Source organism: Gopherus flavomarginatus, chromosome 4 (genome assembly GCF_025201925.1).
Source record: "Gopherus flavomarginatus isolate rGopFla2 chromosome 4, rGopFla2.mat.asm, whole genome shotgun sequence".
Lineage (NCBI taxonomy): Eukaryota > Metazoa > Chordata > Testudines > Testudinidae > Gopherus > Gopherus flavomarginatus.
The window spans coordinates 54,503,107-54,526,256 of record NC_066620.1 but is presented as its reverse complement, the minus strand read 5'-3'; the positions used below and the strand labels follow the sequence as shown (position 1 = coordinate 54,526,256).

General features: G+C 43.8%; 1 protein-coding gene across 1 annotated transcript; it reads right to left on the bottom strand.

Annotated features, from left to right (window-relative positions):
• Positions 1-4,570: 4,570 nt before the first annotated feature.
• FAM177B (family with sequence similarity 177 member B) lies at positions 4,571-20,212 on the bottom strand. Its single transcript, XM_050948645.1, has 5 exons — positions 20,017-20,212; positions 18,306-18,464; positions 16,257-16,323; positions 9,605-9,702; positions 4,571-5,532 (listed from the first exon to the last, which is right to left on the bottom strand). The coding sequence occupies exons 1-5, from the start codon at positions 20,041-20,043 to the stop codon at positions 5,314-5,316; spliced, it is 570 nt and encodes a 189-aa protein (XP_050804602.1). The 5' UTR covers positions 20,044-20,212; the 3' UTR covers positions 4,571-5,313.
• Positions 20,213-23,150: the final 2,938 nt, after the last annotated feature.

Below are 23,150 nucleotides of genomic sequence, written 5' to 3'. Positions count from 1 at the left end.
TGTTTCTCTGCAATGCACAGCCCCTGCCACTGTTCCTTCACAGAAGAGATTGTTTGCTGTTCTGTTAAAGAGTCAGTACATCACAGCTAATTAATTTAACTGAGGTAAATACTCCCTTCCCTTCAAACACAGCACTGAATTGGTTTATAGTAAAAGTGAAAAGTTTATTAACAGAAGAGCATGGATTAAGTGATATCAAGTAAAAGAGATAACGGTAGAAATGGTTACAAGTAAATAAAAGTGAAAAAACGCATCTAAAAGTAAAAAACTTAATCTAGCAAGATACAGTCTTTGTTCAAGATAGTTTATCTTACCCCCAGTCTCCTTTCCAGCTTTTTTACTGGCTGGCCTAGCCAGGACCCATCACAGAGATCAAATCGCTTGGTTTCATTGTCTCCTTAAGGTGCAGGATCAAGATGGAGAGTCTCTGTGTTCTTTCTGTTCCCAAACGGACATCTTCATTTTACAGGTCAGAAAGGTGTCCTGGGGACTCAGTCACCTGTGTCCCTCTGGGGTGCAAGAGCCAGGTTAATTTTCTCTTTCAAGTTCAGGCTCAAGATTAGCCCCACTGCTTTATCTTAATAGTTTTGTTTATAGTTAATATGTAAAAACTGAGATAAACCCAACATTCATTTGTCACCTTTACCTAGGCTAACCTGTCTTTGTCTTCAACTACTAGTAACATTATACTGATGGAATTCTAACTTCGCACAAAGTTAACACACTCATTTTACAATGAAATTGATAACCAGTGTGGCTTTAGCTTTCAGATGAGATCTCACAAGGCATATTTTGTTCAAATATTATTGTAGTAGTGTGTAGGGTGAATACAGGGTGCCTTTGCTTACACTCTCCATTGCTGAACTCCCTTGTCTGATATCACATTGTCTCTGGTATTGCTCACTTGCTCTTTCTTTCTCCTCTAACCATCCAATCCTTCTGTGATTTCTAGTCCATCAGTGTCCATGACTTCTCCTCTGCTCTTCCCTCCTTCCTGCACTATTGCCAGTTCTCACATTTTATCACGAATCTGGCAATATTTGGTGTTTTTCTTAAAACTTCAGCTTCTGGAGTCAGGTGATTAGTACCTCAGCTTTCTAGCATTCATGGTTGTGGGAAAAAAATCTGAAAGCTTAAAGGCTCAAAAACCAGAAGGCAAATAAAAACAAGATTTTATTTTTTTACCATTTCAAGATTTTAATGCATAGGATTGGTAATAGAGCTGGCTACTCTTCTCCATTGTCTGTCATTGACACTCTCTCCCATGGCAAGGTCTTCCACATCCCCAGCTCACCCCCCTCTATCCCTTGCTTATTTACATGAACATGAATGTTTCACTGGTACCGTGTGTCACAGTTCAGGGCAACTGCACCTATGTTTCTCCTCAGTGATCTAGCACAACACCAACTCTTGGCTTTCAGCTCCCCAGCTGTTGTCTCTCTTGGGTGTAGACCTGTGTCTTTTTCCCCTTCTGACCAGCAGATTTCCATACTACACAATTCCTTGCCTTCAGAGGTTGCCCAAGGACATCTGCTTGCTTTCTCTTTAGAGACCATTAATAGGTGTAATTGCTAGTTACAGGTACCACACCATTCTTTCTATGTAAGCCTACTTTATATCTTGGGTTTCGTAAGGTAAAAAGCACTACAGAGAAAACATATTAAAAATAATAAAGAATTTACATGCATGCTATTAAGTCTACCAAAATTAACCCCATCCCTAATATGGATTCTGGCTGGCCCAGTCCTTCCAACCATACTCTAAGGCTTAGGGCCCTCTATGGATCAGGGGTCCTGTCTACTTGCTGGATCAGAAAGAAGGCCTCGAGACAGTTTAAAACCAGGCTATTTATCCAAAAACCTTTTCTTTGTCTGTTGGTCCTTGGACTAATAAATGTGCCACCTATCTAGGGGGGTAGTTTCTCTGGAGATGTTACAACCTGAGTGAATTTGCCTAATCAACCCCTGCTGTTCTCCTACTTACCCTTCCCAGGGAAATACATACAGTTCCAAAACAACACATACACAATTCATTTTTAATACAATGAACTCCAGAGAAGTTAAAATTAATTCAATAGGTTTAACATAATTTAGTAAAGTTTTATTCAGGATATAATTGTCAATCTGTCACACCTTGTCCTCCGCCTCTTCATTTGTTTGCTGTGTGAACTTGTTTTTCATCATATGCTAAGATGTAAACTCTTTGGAGCAGGGATTGCCTTTTTAAATGACATGTGTAACAGTATCTAGCAAAACTGGGGCATTATTCTTCAGAAAGGTCCCAATAATTCAGCCTGGAGTAAGTCTGACATAATTAGATTCAGTTCTCATGAGTCTTCAGGTCAAATTCAGCAGTGACAGAAGTGGTGCCTTTAGCACTAAATGGAGGCTTAAAGATGAGGTGTAGGATAAAACCACTGTTTACATCACTGTTTGCTCTACACAGGATAGAATCCTGTGCATACCAGGAAGAAGTATCTTGTAAGGGCAGCAGAGCCTCTCTGCAGGGAGACAGATCTAATCACAGCCACAGCAGACTTTCCTTTTTGCTTCCTTGCAAGTCTCCAGGGAGGAATGTAGGAAGCCCCCCAGTACTAATAAAACACCTACTGCTAGAGGGCTGAATGGTGTGGAAAATAAGCTGCTTTGTGTAAAAGAGTTCTGCACTCCTGTTGAGGTTTCCTGTTCAATCTACTACTCCTCCAATTCTCTACCCACAGACAAAGCAATGCCAAAGCCATTCTGTGTTCTGCTATTCCCATCTTTCATTCATTCCCAGTGAAGCCAAGACCCACCCTTTCTGCGGACGTGGCATTGGAGCATGGGTCTCACAGAGCAGGGGGAAGAAGAGCTGAAATAATGTAATTATACACGTTTGTATCTTGGCAAGTGATACCCAACTCACAGTGCGAAATTAGAGACTGGTCCATTCCCTGGAATTCTGATCCAATTGGGAGGTGTTCATACCTGGTTCAGTCCCATGTCTCCACACGAACATTAACTCTATAGATACTAGGACAGGCACCAAAATAAGGCCATGACAAGATACCACACAAATGAAATCAATCGACTAGGCTTTTGGTTTTACTAGGGCTGTCAAGTGATTAAAAAACTTAATCACGACTAATTGCGCTGTTAAACTATAAAAAAATACCATTTATTTAAATATTTTGGATGTTTTCTATATTTTCAAATATATTGATTTCAATTACAATAGAGAATACAAAATGTACAGTGCTCGCTTTATGTTTATTTTTATTAAAAATATTTGCACTGTAAAAGAAAAGAAATAGTATTTTTCAATTCATCTAGTACAAGTACTGTAGTGCAATCTCTTTAGCATGAAAGTTGAACTTACAAATGTAAAGTTATGTTCAAAAATACTGGCATTCAAAAATAAAACAATGTAAAACTGTAGAGCCTACAAGTCCACTCAGTCCTACTTCTTGTTCAGCCAATTGCTCAGACAAACAAGTTTGTTTACATTTGCACCTGAAAGTGAGAATAGACATTTGCATGGCACTGTTGTAGCTGGCGTCGCAAGATACTTACATGCCAGATGCGCTGAAGATTCATATGTCCCTTATTGCTTTGGCCACCATTCCAGGGAACGTGCGTCCATGCTGATGACGGGTTCTGCTCGATAATGATCCAAAGCAGTGTGGATCGACACATGTTCATTTTCATTATTTGAGTCAGATGCAACCAGCAGAAGGTTGATTTTCTCTTTTGGTGATTTGGGTTCTGCAGTTTCTGCATCAGAGTGTTGCTCTTTTAAGACTTCTCAAAGCATGTTCCACACCTCATCCCTCTCAGATTTTGGACGGCACTTCAGATTCTTAAATCTTGCGTCAAGTGCGGTAGCTATCTTTAGAAATTTCACATGGGTATCTTCTTTGCATTTTGTCAAATTTTCAGTGACTGTGTTCTTAAAATGAACAACATGTGCTGGGTCATCATCTGAGATTGATATACCATGCAATATATGGCAGAATGTGGGTAAAACAGAGCAGGAGACATACAATTGTTCCCGAAGGAATTCAGTCACAAATTTAATTAACGCATTATTTTTTTATGAGCGTCATCAGCATGGAAGCATGTACTCTGGAATGATGGCCGAAGCTTGAAGAGGCATATGAATCTTTAGCACATCTGGCACAAATATCTTGTGACGCCAGCTACAACAGTGCCAAGCGAATGCCTGTTCTTACTTTGAGATGACATTGTAAGTGAGTGGCATTATTTCCCATAAGTGTAAACAAACTTGTTTCTCCTAGCGATTGGCTGAACAAGAAGTAGGACTGAGTGGACTTGTAGCCTCTGAAGTTTTACATTGTTTTGTTTTTGAGTGCAGTTATGTAACCAAAAAAAATCTACATTTTTAAGTTGCACTTTCACGATAAAGAGATTGCATTATGGCACTTGTATGAGCTGAATTGAAAAATACTATTTCTTTTGTTTATCATTTTTACTGTGCAAATATTTGTAATAAAAATAATATAATGTGAGCACTGTACACTTTGTATTCTGTGTTGTAATTGAAATTGATATAGTTGAAAATGTAGAAAAAATCCAAAATATTTAATAAATTCCAGTTGGTATTCTATTGTTTAACAGTGCGATTAATCATGATTAATTTTTTTGAGTTAATCGCATGAGGTAACTGCGAGTAATCAACAGCCCTAGTTTTTACACAAAAGGACCCATTCCTTTAGCAACATATGGTCTAGGAATAGAACAGTGAAAACTAAAAATACAAGAACATGGGAATCCATAAAGTGACTATTAGTTTTCTTAGTGGTCACTCATTCACTTAAAACAAAAAGGCAAGTTTTACATCATTCTTATTTTGATTAGGAAGCATCTGTAGCTACCCAGAATAGACTATGATTCAGCAGGCTGCTTTAGATATCCTAGCATACCAAATTCCATTGCATAGTTCCAATCGGATGTTTTCCACTTTCAAAAGTAACCATCTAATGTCAAGTCCATGATTCACACATCAGAATGTAAAGGCTCCAGTTCAATGCTCATAAACACAGGGAACCAGGTGACAGATGCTCCATTAACCTTCTTAGCTCAAATAGTAAAGAGTCAGATGTTACAGAAGGCAGCATTAAACCTTCACCGTCTCCTTTCTACCTTTTTCCGTCACAGAGCTATTTTGGCTCTATCAAGCTGGCTATTGGACATTTGAATAACACGTCTGGACAAAGGAATGTGATGTGTTAGGCCCAGATCATGCTAATGATATATTCATGTCCTATTATAGAGTTATTCAGTATCAGAAGAGACCACACTGACAATGTTGCCATCATTTCTTAACAGCTGAGATAGAGTTTGGACTTTGTAGGTCATGTTTTGAAGCCTCATTAATATTTGTAAAAGCGCTTCTTTGAGAAAACTCCACAGCATCCTTGAGTCTAATGGATCCGTATTCTACACTTTGTACCTCAAGGTGGTGTTTTTCATTCAGAGATTCTGCCTCATTTGTCTCAGAGATCTTTTCACCATCTTCATCATCTTCACTTTCCTGCAATGAAGACAAGACAATAAGAAAAATTCACTGGACAAAATGAAACCTATTCTGATAGCAACTATAAGGAGACACCGACACTGATAGCAATGTGAGTTTTCTGTTACCTTGGGCTGAGTAGCTCCATTACATAAGGTTGGGTTGCTGTCTAACTGGCTGTAACCGTTATACACAGAAGTAACAGGAACTCTGAGAAAGGCCAGCACTATAGCTTGGAACTTGTTTTAAGTTTCTGAAGTAGGGATCTGTTCTGGAATTAAAAATGCTACAAGCCATGAAACATACTTAAAGTCTACCCTGAAAAGTAACTATGTAAAATCACCACCCTCTTACCGCTCTGCTCCATGAGTTTATTCAGAAATAAAGTTACCAGATAGCAACTGTGAAAAAACAGGAGAGGGAGTGGGGGGTAATAGGCACTTATACAAGAAAAAGTCCCCAAAAAACGGGACTGTCCCTTTAAAAATGGGACATCTGGTCATCCTATTCAGAAAGAGATCTATTTGCTTCAGTGAAAAAAAGTAATTTTTACTACTTTTTTCTAAGCTGTGCTAGTTCTGCAGAACATATAGCTCTGGCAAGGTAAGCTGGATTTTTTGGAGGGTTTAGGGGGGCACCCTGGTGGGTCAGAATTGTTATATTCCAGTTGCAAAGCCTCCTACGCAATCCTATTGTCCTCAACTTATGCCCTCAGTTTCCCTTATCAAACCCACTATGAGGAATTAAATAGGTCTGCAGAGATTACCTGAGGGCTTAAATTTGAGGACAAATGGGGTTGCACAGATGGAAAGCACAGTGTTTGACTAGTGAAGAGCCAGAAAGAACCAACTTGAGTGGAAGATCTCAAGCTGAATTTGCAGAGCTGGAGATGAGATTTTTATATTTTTAAACACCTGTAAAAACATATTTAATATGGAAATTATTGGTCTACAAACTGAAAATCCACAATGCCATTTTCACACAAAGTAGGAGTGTAGCCCATAGGGATAGATATTTGCTAGGTAAGGCACAGACATAAGTTAAGGCAGTAAAGCAAGGAGTTTATGGGCCACAGCCTATAAGACAATAGCTTAGCTAAACACAGGGCCGGTGCAACCATTTAGGCGGACTAGGCGGTTGCCTAGGGCGCCGAGATTTGGGAGCGCCAAAAAGCGCCCCCCAACTTATTTTTAAATGGTTGAGCAGCCGCTGCTGCTGGGACAGAGAGGGAGTCTGAGCTGCTGGCGGCAGCCGGCAGCCCAGGGTGTCCCCTGGGTCAGGGCGCCACTGCGGCAGCCCGCAGTCCAGGGTGTCCCCTGGGTCAGGATGCCTCCGTGGCAGCCCGCAGTCCAGGGTGTCCCCTGGGTCAGGATGCCTCCGTGGCAGCCCGCAGTCCAGGGTGTCCCCTTGGTCAGGGAGCCTCCGCGGCAGCCCGCAGTCCAGGGTGTCCCCTTGGTCAGGGAGCCTCCGCGGCAGCCCACAGCCCAGGGTGTCCCCTTGGTCAGAGAGCCTCCGCGGCAGCCCGCAGCCCAGGGTGTCCCCTGGGTCAGGGCGCTACTGCGGCAGCCCGCAGTCCAGGGTGTCCCCTGGGTCAGGGCGCCGCCGCGGCAGCCCGCAGTCCAGGGTGTCCCCTGGGTCTTGGCGCCACCGCGGCAGCCTGCAGTCCAGGGTGTCCCCTGGGTCAGGGCGCTGCCGCCGGAGGGTGCGGCAGGCAGCTCCGGTGGAGCTGCCGCAGTGGTGCCTGTGGGCGGTCCGGTGGTCCGCGGCTCGGGTGGAGCTGCCGCAGTCACGCGGACAGTCGGCTGCTCATGCAGCTCCGGTGGACCACCCGCAGGCACCACTGCGGCAGCTCCACCAGAGCCGCGGGACCAGCGCGCGGGGCGGCGAAATTGCCAGCCGCCTAGGGCACTCAAAACCCTAGCGCCAGTCCTGGCTAAACAAGGAATAAGGCACCAAAGCCTCGGCCTATGCAGTTAACCAGGAGTAACCCTAGATCATAAGAAAATGCTGTAATGACTAAACTGCTAACAGGTAACCATAAGATTCTAGTTTATATTGGTTTGGGATATTTTAAATTAGGAACATTCGAAGATGGCTGATCACAAGAGTGCCATGGTAACCAAATTGACATATATTCTAATTAAGCTTGAGGTAAAAGGCCTACTGACTTGTGGGACAAAGGCACCCCAACATTAGTAGGGTGAGGAAATACAAATAAGGACAAGGAAAGAAATCCCTACTGAATATATGTTAGGCATAGCAGTGTCAGCGCAACACATTATAAAAGTTGTCTCCCAGCCTGTGCGCTTAGGAGGGGAGAGATGTAGCTCTTGGGCAGTGCCAGGATGATGAGCACTGGAACTGGTGATGAGGAAGGAGATGATGGTGAGGCAGATAATGACTAACATTTCAGGTCGTTCTGCAACGGATGGTGTGAGTATATGGATGCTCAGATGCAAATTCTGTATTATCTCTATCTATCTTGCTGGGTTGGAATGTTTGTGACTTTTCTTACTGTATTAATAAAACTATCACATATACAGAAGGTTTTCCGTAAGTGTTGCAACCGCATACATCAGGGTTCCCAACTGAATAGTAATTCTAATACTACTGGCCTTGATCTTGAGACAAGAACCTATCCAAGCTTGGGGTGCTAACTGGGAATTCTTAAGTAATCAAATTAATACACAATCCATAGATCAGGCACAAGACCATCTTTTAAAGAATAAAGCTGACCCCAAGCAAGTATTTCAGATTTTGGGGGGTCTGTGGTGGGTTTAGAATAAAAAAAAATTGTGACTAGTCCTTCTCTCTAAAAGGACCAAACTCAAATTCTATATAAGGAAATCTCTGAAATTTGGGGGAGATTCAAAATACAGACCCAGGTCAAAATTTGCAGGTTGGGCTCATCTCTGTTTACAAGCAGCCTTCAACCACGCAAAATTGTCTGAAAATGTGGTGGTGTCATTACACATCCATTTTCACCATAATTCAAAAAGTTGTTTCTTGTAAAACTTTGTTGCCAGAACTCATCCAATTTCTGTGTCCTTAGCTGAATATAACATTTCATCTGCATGCTCATTTGTGCACAGCAGTTTCCTCAAGAAACAGACATGCCTTTGATCAACTTAACCTACAACAAAACAGCCATATATCACAGTGATCAGTAACCAGTTTCTCAACATAGCAGGGCAGGGAAGGTCCTTTTGTTCCAAGTTTTGGAAGGAATGAGTAAGAGGACAATTGGAATTACACTACATTTTCCAGTTGAAACAGTCTTCTGGACCATGAGCCAGCAAGGCTAAGATAAATATTTCAGTAGAGCAGACCCCTAGTGCCTTGTAAATAGCTGGCGACAGAAAAAATAATACTAAAAATAGGAAGTTTTTTTTAAGGAGTTTATGTTGTTCACACCCCAAGGCTTCTCCACGGTTTTGCTGAGTCCTCATGGACTTTTCATTTACTTCTCTATTCTAGGACCACCATTCAAACGTCTTCTGTTTAGGTGTTGCCAATACAGCACCTTGACTCAGTCCAGACAGGTGTGGCAACATTTTTCTCCAACCCCCATCCCAACAGTGGTTTCTGAATCTGCTAACATGGAGTGATGTTAGAATGAATGACCAAACTTTCCCTCACTACCAGGAAACATATCCAGATTGTCTTCGCAATGGAGCTCAACCTTGTCAACTCGCAGAGTAAGACTCCAAAAGTCACTTTGGAAGAGAACTAATACACAATACAAAGATTTAAAATCAAAACCCTGTAGCCTGAAAGTTAAATCACAGCCACTTCAATGTATATAGTCCATTCTGATGCCAGCACATCTCAAAGCTTTTCATAGGACCTGTACAGATCCAGTAAAGTTTCGAGGATCCCACAAGTGATCCACTGAAAATTACATATAGAGAGAGAGAGAAAAAGAGAAAGAACACACATGCACACAGGTTGGCTTAGATTGTAAATTCTTTGGGGGAGAGAATCTTGTTTGGAAGGAAGACTGTTGGTTCTTAATAATAAAACATGATAAATTAAGTGCCATATTTGTTGTTCTCCACTTGTTAAAAAACTATGTATGCATTTCATTTACCTTCTTCTGTGCCCTGTTGTATTCATCTATTGCATATTGATATTTAGGTTCATTGAGTCCAAAGAGCATGGCAAGCTTCTCACCGAGGAATTCGCAAGCTGAAAAGATAGGGAAGAGAAAGAATAACAGCACTTCTATCCCCTAGATAAGTAAGAAGCTTGCATAGAGAGCCACTTTATGTGGTGGGAGAAAAGAAATGGTTTTACACACTGACGTATATATGAACAAAAGGACAAGGACTGTCTTCATCAGCTCAGGAAATACAAGTCCACTTTCAGTATGTCTAATCCTCACTCCAGAAAATTACTTAATTTCAATCTTTTTACCAAAGAGTTGGCCAGCATTCCTGGAAATGATGTATTATATGTCACTTATACCAGTTGCAGTCTGAGGCAGTTTCTTCCATACTGTATTTCAGCTACACTTTGTGTAAACAAATTCAGCCTGGGTTGTTTTACATGTCAATTCACTCTCAAACAGTAACGAGGTCGTAGACAAGTCTTCTTTCCTTTCAGGATCTTCTTTCGATTAACGAAAGTCTCCCTTCCTCTTTATCAGAGAGAAGAGATGGACTTTATATCTCTTGTGTTTAGGAGGCTATTGATTTTTGAAGGGGAAAAAAAAGTCATTGTGACTGCTTTCAGGTGCAACTTTTTCAGACTTAGCACTGGCTGCCTGGAGTACCACAATTTATCAAAATTGTATGTAATAATGTCAGTTGGCAGAGCTAGATTGTCCTAATCCATCTTTCTGCAGTATTATGCTTGTCAACCTGTCTTCACTCTGACCCATTTCTTTTCTTTATGGCTTCAGTTTCTTGTCCTTCTGCCAATTTCTAATCTGATTCAGTAGTTCTACCTTTATTTGTGCCCTGATTTTCAGTTGGCTATATTAGTCTAATCTGGGACACTGAAGTATTTTTCTAAAGCCCCCACGTAGATTTTGCCCACCCATTGTTTTACCTCCTGCCTACCAATTACAGTAACTCCTCACTTAAAGTCATCCCAGTTAACAGTTTCGTTGTTATGTTGCTGATCAATTATGGAACATGCTCCTTTAAAGTTGTGCAATGCTCCCTTCTAACGTCATTTGGCAGCCACTTGTTTTGCCCACTGCTTGCAGGAAAAGCAGCCTGTTGCAGCTAGCTGGTGGGGGCTTGGAACCAGGGTGGACCGGCCACCCCCCTATCAGCTCCACCATTAGCTCCCAGCTCCCCTAAAGTTCCCTGTGCAGCAGCTGCCCAGCAGGCTATCAATTGCCGGCAGTTTAGCTGTCCCTCCCCCCGCTGCCATGTGCTGCTCTTGCCCTCTGCCTTGGAGCTGCTCCCCGAGACTCCTGCTTGCTGTGCGGGGGGAGCAGGAGCGGAACCAGAGTTTTTGGTGCCCTAGGAGGGGGTCCTTCCGCGCCCCTGGTCGTTGGCGGCAATACTGCGGCAGGGGGTCCTTCCGCGCTCCTGGTCTTCGGGGTACTTCAGCGGCAGGTCCCGGAGCGAGTGAAGGACCCGCCGCAGAATTGCCGCCGAAGACCCGGAGCATGGAAAGACCCCCCACCGCCGAATTGCCGCCGAGGATGGCAAAATGCCGCCCTCCCAAATCCTGGCACCCTAGGTGACGACCTAGGTCACCTAAATGGAAGCGCCGGCCCTGGGGGCGAAGGGGGAAGAAAGAGGGGGGCTGTCAGTGTGTCCACCTCCTACTTGCTCCTGCACCCCACTTACCCCATCTTCCATAGAGCATGGGGGACACATGACAGAGCTCAGGACAGAGGGAGCTTGCTGGCAGTAGCTGCAGTCTCAGCAAGCTGATCTAATTAACAAGGCAGTGTACTTAAGAGTAGGGTCAGCTACTTAAAGGGGAAATGCACATCTCTCTCTCACACATGGTGTGTGTCTCTGTCTGTGATGCTGTCTCCCCTCCCTCCATTCCTGCTGCCTTGAAGAGTGTGAGAGTTAACCCTTGAGGGCTCAACCAATTGCTAGTTCATCATTTAGCAGTAAGGCATTCCCTGGGAAATATCCCACCGTCGGATTCCTCAACCAAGCTTGACAATCATCATCACTGTCAGGGGCGGCTGTAGGCATTTTGCCGGCCCGAGCACGGCAGGCAGGCAGGCTGCCTTCGGCGGCTTGCCTGCGGAGGGTCCGCTGGTCCCACGGGACCAGCGGACCCTCCGCAGGGAAGCCGCTGAAAGCAGCCTGCCTGCCGCCCTCACGGCAACAGGCAGAGCGCCCTCAGTGGCTTGCTGCTCCAAGCACGCGCTTGGCATGCTGGGGCCTGGAGCCACCCCGATCACTATGTACCAGTATTAAATTGTTTGTTTAAAACTTATACCGTGTGTGTGTGTGTGTGTGTATATATATATATATATATATAATATAGTCTTTTGTCCGGTGAAAAAAAAATCTCCCCTGGAACCTAACCCCCTCATTTACATTAATTCTTATGGGAAAATTGGCTTCGCTTAACATCATTTCACTTAAAGTTGCATTTTTCAGGAACATAACTACAACGTTAAGTGAAGAGTTAGTGTAATGCCATTTATTATAGGCGGGGCAAGTAGTGACGACTATAGTTAAAGTTGCCTAACACTTCCCATTATAAAGATCCTGTTTTCAGCTGCTTATGACTTTGCCAAACTTAAACTGCTGGAGCTGAAATTTTCCATGCCTGGTGTCTGTCTCAAGCTGAAATTTTTGCAGAAGTTTCAACTAACATTATTGTCATTTCCAAGAACGAGGTTAGGGAAAAAATGGTTACAGCTGGTTCGTTGAGGAAGCTGTGGAACATCCATGATTTAGAGCAGGGACTTGAGATTTGGCTTTGCCCTGGTGTCAGGATGTACCTTCTGCCATCCCTATGAAAATTTGCCCAGATTATAAGCCATAGTATAAGAACATAAGAATGGCCATACTGAGTCAGACCAATGGTCCATCTAGCCCACTATCCTGTCTTTTGACATCTATCAATGCCATATGCTTCAAAGGGAATGAACAGAACAGGGCAATCATCAAGTAATCCATTCCATCGTCCAGTCTCACCATCTGGCAGTCAAAGGCCTAGAGACACCCAGAGCATGGGGTTGCACCCCTGATCATCTTGGCTAATAGTCATTGATGAACCTATTCTCCATGAACTTATGTAATTCTCCTTTGAATCCAGTTCCAGTTTTGGTCTTTACAACATCCCTGAAAAAAATCTGTTAGCATGTGCACAGTAGAGATTTGTTAAAAGCTGGAAGCCGAGTTCTCAGAAGATTCCATCTGCACTGAGCATGCTCCATCCCTCACAGCTCTTATGTGTTGACCAGACTGTGCATGCACCATCCCCAAAGAGCGTCTGAGCATACATCATCCCTAAGTGAGTAGCTCTTTCCCTTCCACTGTTTTGCCCAGTTCCCAGGAGCCACTGTAACTGAGACCAGGGAGACTGCATCTCCTGCACCCTCAATGGTCCCCTTGCTGGTACCCAGAAAGCACAGAGGAGCAAGCAGCCTGACTAGAATGTAGAGGTATGAGCAGGAGAGACAGGGAAGAAAAATGCAGGGCAGGGCAACTGGAGCAGAGAATGTGATGGACAGGAGCAGAAGGGGACAGGGCCAGTGGTTATAAACCACTAAAGCACCCTTTCCTCCAGAACCTGGAACTGAACCCATGATTCCCAAGTCTCACTATTCCTTTGCTGTATAGCAAATAGCTGTGAAACCCATGGCCAAAGTTTGCATCTTATCTTTTATGTTGACCTGCCACTAGAAGGGGTAACAACATTCTGCTGCTCCTTTTAACTCAAGTGGCAGAGAAGTCAACTGTGCTGTGTATCTAAATATCCAAACCCTGGTGATGACCCCTGTATGTGTGTGTGGGTCAATATAGTCTCACAAGATAGTTTTTTTTTTTTTTAATGTAATTTCCTGAAAAAACAAAGTTAAAAGAACATTAAGGTGCCAAAGATGCCAGAATTAAGATTGCCTTGCATTGTGGTAGTCTTTAATTTTCTCTTTTTTCCACAGGACCTCTGCCTCATTCAGGACACAGGACAGACTGTGAATGGATCCTGGGAATGGATCGTGATTGTGTAGTGAAGGAGATTGTTGTCTGCAGGATCCCTTCCTCATTTGTTGCACAATTTGGAAAGTGTGCAGTGAATGAGGCAGGGATTGCAGGAACAGAAAGGACGGTGTCATGATTAAGATAGTCGAATGCTGTCTCGGAGAAAAGGATTCGATCCCAGCCTCTACTGAAAAGTTCCTATATGGTGTCAGGCAATAAAAGTTTTCACAGGTGGCCATTGTGTGCACGCATCTCATTTTCTGAGTCCCAGATTGACACACATGAGATCTGAACTGTAGAAATGCTGACCTCACAGCTGCAATAGAAGTTAACAGGAGCTTTGCTTCGAGCATTAAGCACCTTAATATGCTATGTACTTACAAAAAACACATCTCAAATAGGGCACCCAAAATTAGTTGACACTTGACAATTTTGGCTCTAATTTCTGTGCATCAATTCCCAGTGTGTAAAAGGGAGGTAATATCTCCATACCATAGAACAGTGTTGTGAAAATAACTCCATTGTGTTTGTGAACCACTCCAATGACAGCACTATGACGACAGCATCATAGAGACGCTCAGGAGGAAATTAATAATTCTAGGGTTTTGATGGTGTGCAGTAAACAACACATGGGGCACACATGGAATGAAGAGGATAAAATCAGATACTGAATAGCTAACTATTCACTGAGCACCATCCCTTGTGTGTACTGAATAAGGCAAGGGTTTTGTGGGGGAAAGTACATCTCTACCCCAATATAATGCAGCCCTCGGGAGCCAAAAATGTTTACCATGTTATAGGTGAAACCACATTATATTGATCTTGCTTTGGCCTTCAATTGATGGACACTGATCTCCAGCTCTCTAGTCCCCAGCTAGTTTTCAGCACCCTTACAACCCCTACTCTAGGCCGAGGGGTCAGCATGGCAGCAGCTGTGACCACAGCAGGTCTGAGTTACACAGCGGCTACCCCCAGGCTGTTTGCTGCAATCTTGCTCTAGGCAGGGAACAGGGAAGTCCTGTTTTCCCACCCCAGTCTCTGTCCTCTCTCCCTTCCCTGCTGGGTGAGGTGGCTCCTCGGTCCTGTCTCTCTGCTGAGGGCCATGCCGGCTGGCCACGGCCTTTGCTATGTGGGCAGCAGGGATTGTGCGGCCTGACTCCTCAATGGGGAGCTGGGCCCTGTGGGGTGGAGTGGGGCAAGCCTCGGGCAGGGTGCTGTGCCGTGGCTCCCATGTCTCTCCCGCTGTGTACCGCCACTGCTGCCCTAGATCACTGGTAGATGCGGGAGCCAGGTGAGGTTGGGCTGGTGGGTGGCCGCTCCGGAAGTGTGTCCACTGTAGTGGAAAAATAACGAGCTCTGTTCGGGTAGAGATGAGTCCACTCATGTGTGCTGATGCCTTGCCATGAGGGGCTGACGGGCTGTTACCTAGAAGACTCCACTCCTGCCTGTCTCAGGCTGGCTGGTGAGTCCTGTACCTACCTGTACCTCTGATCACTCACTTGGGGGGGTGGGGCGGGGCGGGTGGGGGAGGAGTTTGTTGGTTTGTGCACTGGGAGTTGTTACCAGAACTGTGCTGCCAAGCAGCGCCGTTGTCTTTCTCTTAGCCAACAGTGGCACAGCCCACCCCCCAGAGTGCTGCTTTACCACATTATATCCAAATTCATGTTATATCGGGTTGCATTATATCAGGGTAGACATGTATGTGATCACGTAACTAAGAAGATTATATCATAATTCCTATGCATAAGGGGGCTACATTAAAATTGCTCAGGCACTCTTAATTCTGGCATTTCCTAGCTTTTGAGTGCTTGACTCTGAAACTTTAATGCTCTTTTAAAAGGTAGTTATTCTGGATGCAGTATTTGATATACTGTCACACTAGAAATGAAAAGGATACCTAGCATCTGCCAACTAAAAAGACATATACAGATGCTAGTGTTGGTTAAAACCATCACTGTGACAATGAAAAGCTGACTTCGTATTAGAGGGCTGAATGAAAGTAAGACCAGCTTCATGGCAGCAGACCCACGGGAAATCATCTGCTGTGGAGGTTATTTCCAGTGAAACCTGCTCTTCTTCAGTAGCAGCAGCATGGCACATTGTGCTAGACATGTGGGTAGTAGAAAAGTCAGAGTCCCCAAGGCTGCCTAGCCAGATCATGACCTACTGGTACAGCCATCAGGCTCCTGCCACTGAATTCAGGTTGCTCTCTTGAGCATGCTGAGGCAGTCCCCACAGTGGTGGGAGCTTCTTTCTTCTTGCTGTAAGAAACTGATTTTTTAAAATGAAAATGGCCTGATCCCAAATAATCTAACCTAAAGTATTTCGTATTTAATAGTGTTACCTGGATGTCTATTTCCTTGAAAGAAAATAGAGAGAGAGAGAGAGAGAGAGAGAGAGAGAGAGAGAGAGAGAGAGAGAGAGAGAGAGAGAGAGAGAGAGAGAGAGAGAGATTTTATGGAATAGCAACACTCAGTTTTGAGAGAATACATGAAAGATGAAGGAAAACATTCTGGTGGTGGTCATATATTTTAATAATATTTAATGGTAATTATATTCAACTCATCTAAAATAACTCTCCCACTGATGCCAAAAAAATATACCTACTAAATATTGAAGTTGTTGCGATTCGAACTGCCCACAGTCGCAGATAGAGCCCCCAGGAGAGTTTGGACTACAAAACAAGAACAAAAGGAAAACCTTCATTTTAGACATACAAAGCAGAACTAGTCCATGGGGTTGTACCAGAGATTAATTTGGCCCATAATATTTGCCATATGCAAGGGCTCTCTCATTGTGTAGGGGAGAAAGCTAATTGTTTTCTTCAGTCTCTACAAAGGGTGCTGTTCAAGCTAGCTAGTCTCAGCTGATTTACAGCAAGTCTCTGTCTAGGGATACCAGTCTCATTTACCAAGCCAACAAGAATCATCAGTACAATGAACATATATACAATGGACCCTTTGTGTTCTAATCTTGCAAAATACATAAACCTCTGAGGAACTTTGAACTCAATGAGACTTCCTCATGTGAATAAAGTTGTTCACAGGTTAAGTATTTGCAGAATCAGACCAAAATACTAAAAATATTTGGAGATTTGACAGAAATAGACACATGTAAATGTCAATACTTAGCCTAAATATAATACATTACATTTTCAGAGATATTTACAAACCTTACTTATCCACACTGTATCCCTGAGAGGTCAGTAACTTAAGGCTTGTCTACATGGGGATGAATTAACACAAATTAACTAAGGCCTTGTGTACATTCAGAAATTAGGCCCGTATAGCTTCATTGGGTTGAAGTGTGAAAAATCCAGAGCTCCAGTGGGGATTTTAAAGGGCCTGGGGCTCCCCACAGTGGCAGGAGCACCAGGCCGTTTAAATCCCTGCCCAAGCCCAGCCGCCGGAGCTCCAGTGCCACTTTAAAGGGCCTGGGACTCCCTGCAGCAGCTGGAGCCCTGGGCCCTTTAAATCACTGCCACGGAAGCTGGTCCAGTCTGACACGGCGTACTGGATCTTGCCAGAATGCCGTACTGGATCGTACCGGCTTACTTTCACCTCTGCCCTCAGTCTTGTTCTCATTTTGGAGATGAGGAAACGGATGTATGGCATTTAGGAATGGGTCACTGAACGCCAGGAGACATGCTCCTGCATGTTTTTGCTTGGGGACATGAATTTCTTTTGGGTAGGTTTCTTCTCATCTCCTTGCTGCATCGTCACCACAAGATGCAGCTATCATTAGGTAGGGGTACAGAATAAAAGCCATGAATTTTTCCTCCTGTTTTGATCTGCTTAACCACTACTCTCACCTCAGCAGTCAGTCCCGTGGGCATCAGGAATAAAGCATATTAGCAGGATGATAGGGACCCCCCCCCTTGACCCGACCTTACCCAAGGCCCCAGGCTTTTTGCTGAGAATAGAGTAAGAGTAGGCCCAAAATCCTTTAGCTAGAGCAAGAGTTTTAACTTTTGCTATACTTGTTTTTCTGTACAAAGGGCATGCTGAGGCAGAAAGATGTGGTCAGGGCCCCAAAAAGAGGAACTAGAATTGGATAAAGGGGAACCAGAATATCTGTTAAGTTACAACAGCCGAGCCTGCTGTCAGGACTACAGAAAAGGTGCTAGAATGGTCAAACCGCAGACTTGACTGGCAAAGACAATAACAGGAAAAGCCATAGATGGAGAATTAATTGGTCAGCTTGCTTATCATCAACATTATATTCCAAATAAGGCAAATAACATGTATAACCAGCATGCTATGTTTTGCGGTTTTAATCTTTATAAGCTTGGTAAAATTTGTAATATGTAGAGCAGCCAGCCTCTTGCGTGGAGTCTATGCTGTCTCTCCCTGCATATATGCTTGTATGAAATAAAAAGAGCCTTGGGCTGTCTGATCTAAATTCAACGGTGTGGTCAATTTTCCACAACAAGGAGAACTTGGAGAAGTTTGTACTATTGCTATCTAAATCTGTTCTGTGACTGGTTAGAGAAGTCACAATATTTAGAGAAAAAAAAAAAAGAGACACGTGATTATCTACAGAGCTAGCTATTATGGCTGTGAAGGGTGCAGTGTTCTCTAACGTGCATAGAACAGAAACACTCCTCCCCTCCTCCAGTCTCCCCAGAGTTTCCTAAAAGCTAATAACGGGGCTCACTGTGTCAAGTGGCTGCTGCTGCTGCTCCTCCTCCTCCTCCTCTTCCGTACTATACTCTTCCATGGTTTCACCATTTGCAAAGTAAATGATCCTCCTTGGAGACTTTGTTTCTCTCCTGTCTTTATCCTCCATCTCATTGTGCTGGAAGCCATCCTCCTCCTGCTCATCAGAAAACACCAACCAGGAGTGCCCTCTTAGTACACTGAATGGACAATGGACTGCATAGTGTTTAGCTTCACCTTAACTCTTAGGCTAAGGAATGTCAGGACTGGGTTTGAGAATCTTATTTAAGCCCTCAAAAAGGTATAAAGAATCCTGCATATTTCAGTTTGGGAAAGAAGAAAGAGGCCCAGGGCATAGCCGGAGCTACAGAAACCTGGCCTGTGTCATGATTGTGCATCCAGCTCTTACAAGAACAGGTACAATTGTTGGTGTCTCAAACAGCTCTTCTATGGGTCTTCAAATGTCTGTATATGTTTTCTGCCATTGTATACTACTACGATCTAATATGAGACACACTTCACGACAGCAAAACAAAAAGTGTCAGAAGGGCCAAATCATGCAACATGAATGGCGCTCAGCACCTTGCAACATCACAGCCTAAATCAGAGGTGGACAAACTACAGCCAGCGGGACTGTCTTGCCTGATCCTTGCGCTCCTGGCCAGGGAGGCTAGCCCCTGGCCCCTCCCCCGCAGCCTCAGCTTGCTGTGCTGCCAGTGTGCTGGGCAGCGCGGCTCCGAGAGCCTGGGTGTAGTGTATTAAATTGCTCCCCGTAGGAATGTGCCACTTACAGAGCACCAGACCCTCAGCCATAAGTAGCATATTCCTACAGGGAGCAATTTAATACACTACACTTGCCCTCCATACATTTTGGAACCTCAATATGGCCCTCAGGCCAAAAACTTTGCCCACCTCTGGCCTAAATGAACAATTTGCAGCTTTCCACTGTGCAATTGAACAACAAGGCAATACTATTTATATAGCACCAAAATGTGCACTGAGGGCTTCGCAATAGGGATGACAGGTCCCTGAGCATCACAGATCCAATGGGGGAGAATCATGATTTCCTTTTTCCATAATTCCTATTATTTTTTTCTTTCCTTTCCCCTTCTGCCCAATTTTAACATTTGCCTTTTAAAGTGCATGACTTGGGCCCATTTGGGTTTTGTCTGGGTAAGGACTACAGCAAAACGGACAATGCATACATCTTTTTAAAGTTTATCCTTTCATAATGTCAAATTTCAACAACAGCTATATAAAATATAATCTAGAGTTAAGGCAGCAAATAGGTATGAAGCAGCTATGGAGAAATCCTTAAGATAATAAATTTCTTAAACTACTTATACTCTTAGCCCAATGGCATACCATAATTTTATTTTTAATTTCTTTCGTATTATCCCTTCCAATATATAGCATTCTTCATTAGCATTCAAAATAAATATCTTACTTCAAGTCAGACAGGAAAAGTTAGTTATATATGCTACCTGCTACTATGTTTTCCCCATTCCACTCCACTAATCAATTTTGAATCAGTCACAAGCAACAAGACAATAGATCATTCCTTTAACGTTCCAAAGACAGAATAAATACTAGTTTACAGTGTTCTCCTTATGCTTGAAGGAGAACACCGGTGGGATCAAATAAATACATTGCTGAAATATATAACTGTGTGAAATCTCCAGCCAACAACAGATCAAAAGCAAATTCACCTGTAGAATCTCTCTGGTATCTTCCATCACTTGAAGTTGTAGTGTAAAAGCTGATTAAGTTGTTTCCAAGACAAGTAAGGGAAAAAACCTAGAACCATGACACTTAGTGATCATGTACGTAATTTGTGCATGGGAAAAAACCCTGCTCTGTAGCATTGGGAGCAGCTCAGGTCTGGAGGCAAGTCAAAGAAGGTAAACTCAGTGCTCCAGGATGCAACTCTCTGAAAGGACTGGGCTGTGTTTGAATTGTGGGCAGGACCTTTTTATTTGCATGTTCAGCAGAGTTAAGATGACTGGTTGCAGTGGAAAAAGGAATGTGGGCAAGGACATGGACATTTGCACGTAAATAGCTTGGGGGGATGAGGGGGGAGAGGGCAGTGTTGAAAACCCTGCAAGCTGGGTGTTTTTAAAGCAGATCACATTTCTTGAGGACATTTTCAGCATTGTGCTTCCCTTGGGTTTTGCTTAATTTATGAAGTGAACTTTGACTTTACTAAGGCTAAGTCACAGGTGTAATATTTACTTTTTCCAGCAAAGTGAAGGAACCAAGCACGCACCAGGCAAACACAGATATTTCTTGCAACTGGTATGACACCTATTGGCAGTTTGGAGGAATAGGCCCATACATCAGCAACTGCTAAACAACTTCTTAGCAGAACTAGCCAATCATCAAAGGAAATCTAATAAAATAGATCAATGCAACCTATCTGGCATCTTTGGTATTGGAACAACAGAGGAGGCTGCAAATGTGGGTGAAACCAGGCCTACTACTAGTTAGGAAGTACAATTTCTTCCCCTGCTCCAGGTACCTACTGACGTAACCTGCCCAGTAGCAATAGCAAAGAACCAAATCACCTTATCAGTTAGGCGTATGCACATGGCATTCTTTATCTTCTCACTGTGTTAAGAATGTTCTGTATGTTTTCAATTTAGTGCAAATGCAATAACAATACTCATTTTAATTTATTCAAAGAGAAATATTCCCTACTACTGTAATTAACATTTGAAATGCAAAGCCAAAAAAAGGGACAAGTCTTAGATGGACAAAAGTTTGAATAAAAATAATAAACCACTCTATGCTCTAAAGTGTGCAGTCACAATTTTCAGACCAAATGTGTGCTTTTTTTTATTAATTAATTATTATTATTATTATTAAGTGAGGTACCCCACTCTTTCCTCAATTTACTCTATTCAGAGCTCAACCAGCGAGTCTCACCTCAAATATTAGACCATAGCCCCTGAAGATACTAATATCAAGCAGGGGAGAGATTGTGCATATGAAAGACCACAGTCCTGGGTCCCTCAGATGCCCAGTGGAATCCGCAGATATTCTCAAGAGCACGATTGGCGCAGAGAGGGACTATGTGAAATCAGAATACACCCTAGAGGCTATTGTGAGCTACTTATACCAAAAATAGAAAATGGCATGAATAATCTCAAGATGAGTACTGAAAGATAGGGACTTTGCACAGCACTTGTAGGCTAAGTCATCTTGAATTTATGTTCCATAAAAGTTTCTCATCCTATTCTCTCAATGCCAAAAACACCTCATGTTGGCATTTTCCTCCAGCAACGCATATCATTAGGGATAGAGTAGAAATGCAAGGAATAAGCATTAGCAGGACCTATGTTAACTCTTCAGCTTCAGAGACTTTAGATTCCTTCTATTCCCGTGTTTGGTATCACCACAAATATCCTCCAGCCTAGAGGAGCAGAATAAGTCTTTCTCCAGATCCACCCTGAGCCGCATTAAGATAGGTCAGGAGTAGCAGGTAATAATGTTAAAAGCATATGAACCTCTGCTCTCTCCCCCTCTCCCAACTCAATTGAAAAGGGAAAACAGGACAAGAAAATGTGGGAAGTAACAGAACTGGGTCTTTGTGATCTTGTGAGAAGGCTCTAAATATGAGCCCATCAAGAGCATAGACTCCATTTGGACGCAGACCAGGACCTGGGTGAGATTACATCTTCAAAGAACCTGGCTAGAATGGTTCCCAACAACCTACTATGTAAAGCAGGGGTGGGCAAACTTTTTGGCCTGAGGGCCACATCAGGTTTCGGAAATTGTATGGAGGGCCAGTTAGGGGAGGCTGTGCCTCCTCAAATAGCCAGACATGGCCCGGCCCCCGACCCCTTCTGACTTCTTGCCCCCTGATGGCTCCCCGGACTCCTGCCCCATCCAAACCCGTTCCCTGACAGCACCATGGGACCCCTGCCCCTGACTGCCCCCTGCCGCCCCATCCAACCCCCTCTCCTTCCTGACTGTCCCCAGTCAACCCCTGTGGTCCCCGCCCTCTGATCACTCTGACCCCTATCCACCCTCCCACCCCGACCACAACCCCAAACTCCTCTGCCCTCTCTTCAACCTCCCTTACCGCACTGCCTGGAGCAACAGTGGCTGGTGGCGCTACAGCCACGCCGCCCAGAGCACCTTGACAGGCAGCCACGCCACTGCGCAGCACAGAGCACTGGGTCAGGCCGGGCGCTGCAGCTGTGCTGCCCGGCAAGAGCTCGCAGCCCCGGCACCTAGAGCATTGTGCCAGCAGCGGAGCGAGCTGAGGCTGCAGGGGAGGGGGAGCAGCAGGGGAAGTGCCAGGGGCGAGCCTCCCAGGGCAGGAGCTGGCCAGGAGGGTCCTGTGGGCCGGATGTGGCCTGCTGGCTGTAGTTTGCCCACCTCTGGTGTAAAGAATCAGAACAGTCCATTTTTGTCATGGACATTAGTGCCATGATTAATAAAAGGCAACCTGGAACCTTGTCTGCTTCTAAGAGACACTTGGTTATCAGTTCTATGTAAAAACCTCAGAGCCTAATCAGGAACTTTAACATCCTAGTCCAAATACTAAGTTAGAGCCTTACAACTTTTCTGCTTTCACCACTGCTGGCACCAGAAGTGGAGAAAAAAATTAAGTGTGAAATCTGGAAAGCATGCAATGTACATTTATGCCTGTTAAGAAATGAAGCAGCATATCAAGAATTGCATTAACAGTTTATTTTATACATACAGAGGACAATACATTTTAAATTTTAACGTTTTCCCATGAAATCTCACTAGTATCAGACTGCAGCAATCAGTACAACAGAAACAAAAATAAAGGAGTATTTACAAGCACATTGTACAGTACTAAAAATGAATT

Coding starts and splice junctions, on each gene's coding strand:
- FAM177B (XM_050948645.1), bottom strand. CDS start 20,043: ATGGAAGATACCAGAGAGATTCTACAG. Junction 18,465..20,016: donor ATACCAGAGAGATTCTACAG/GTGAATTTGCTT, acceptor TCTGATGAGCAG/GAGGAGGATGGCTTCCAGCA. Junction 5,533..9,604: donor ACAACAGGGCACAGAAGAAG/GTAAATGAAATG, acceptor TCTTCATTGCAG/GAAAGTGAAGATGATGAAGA.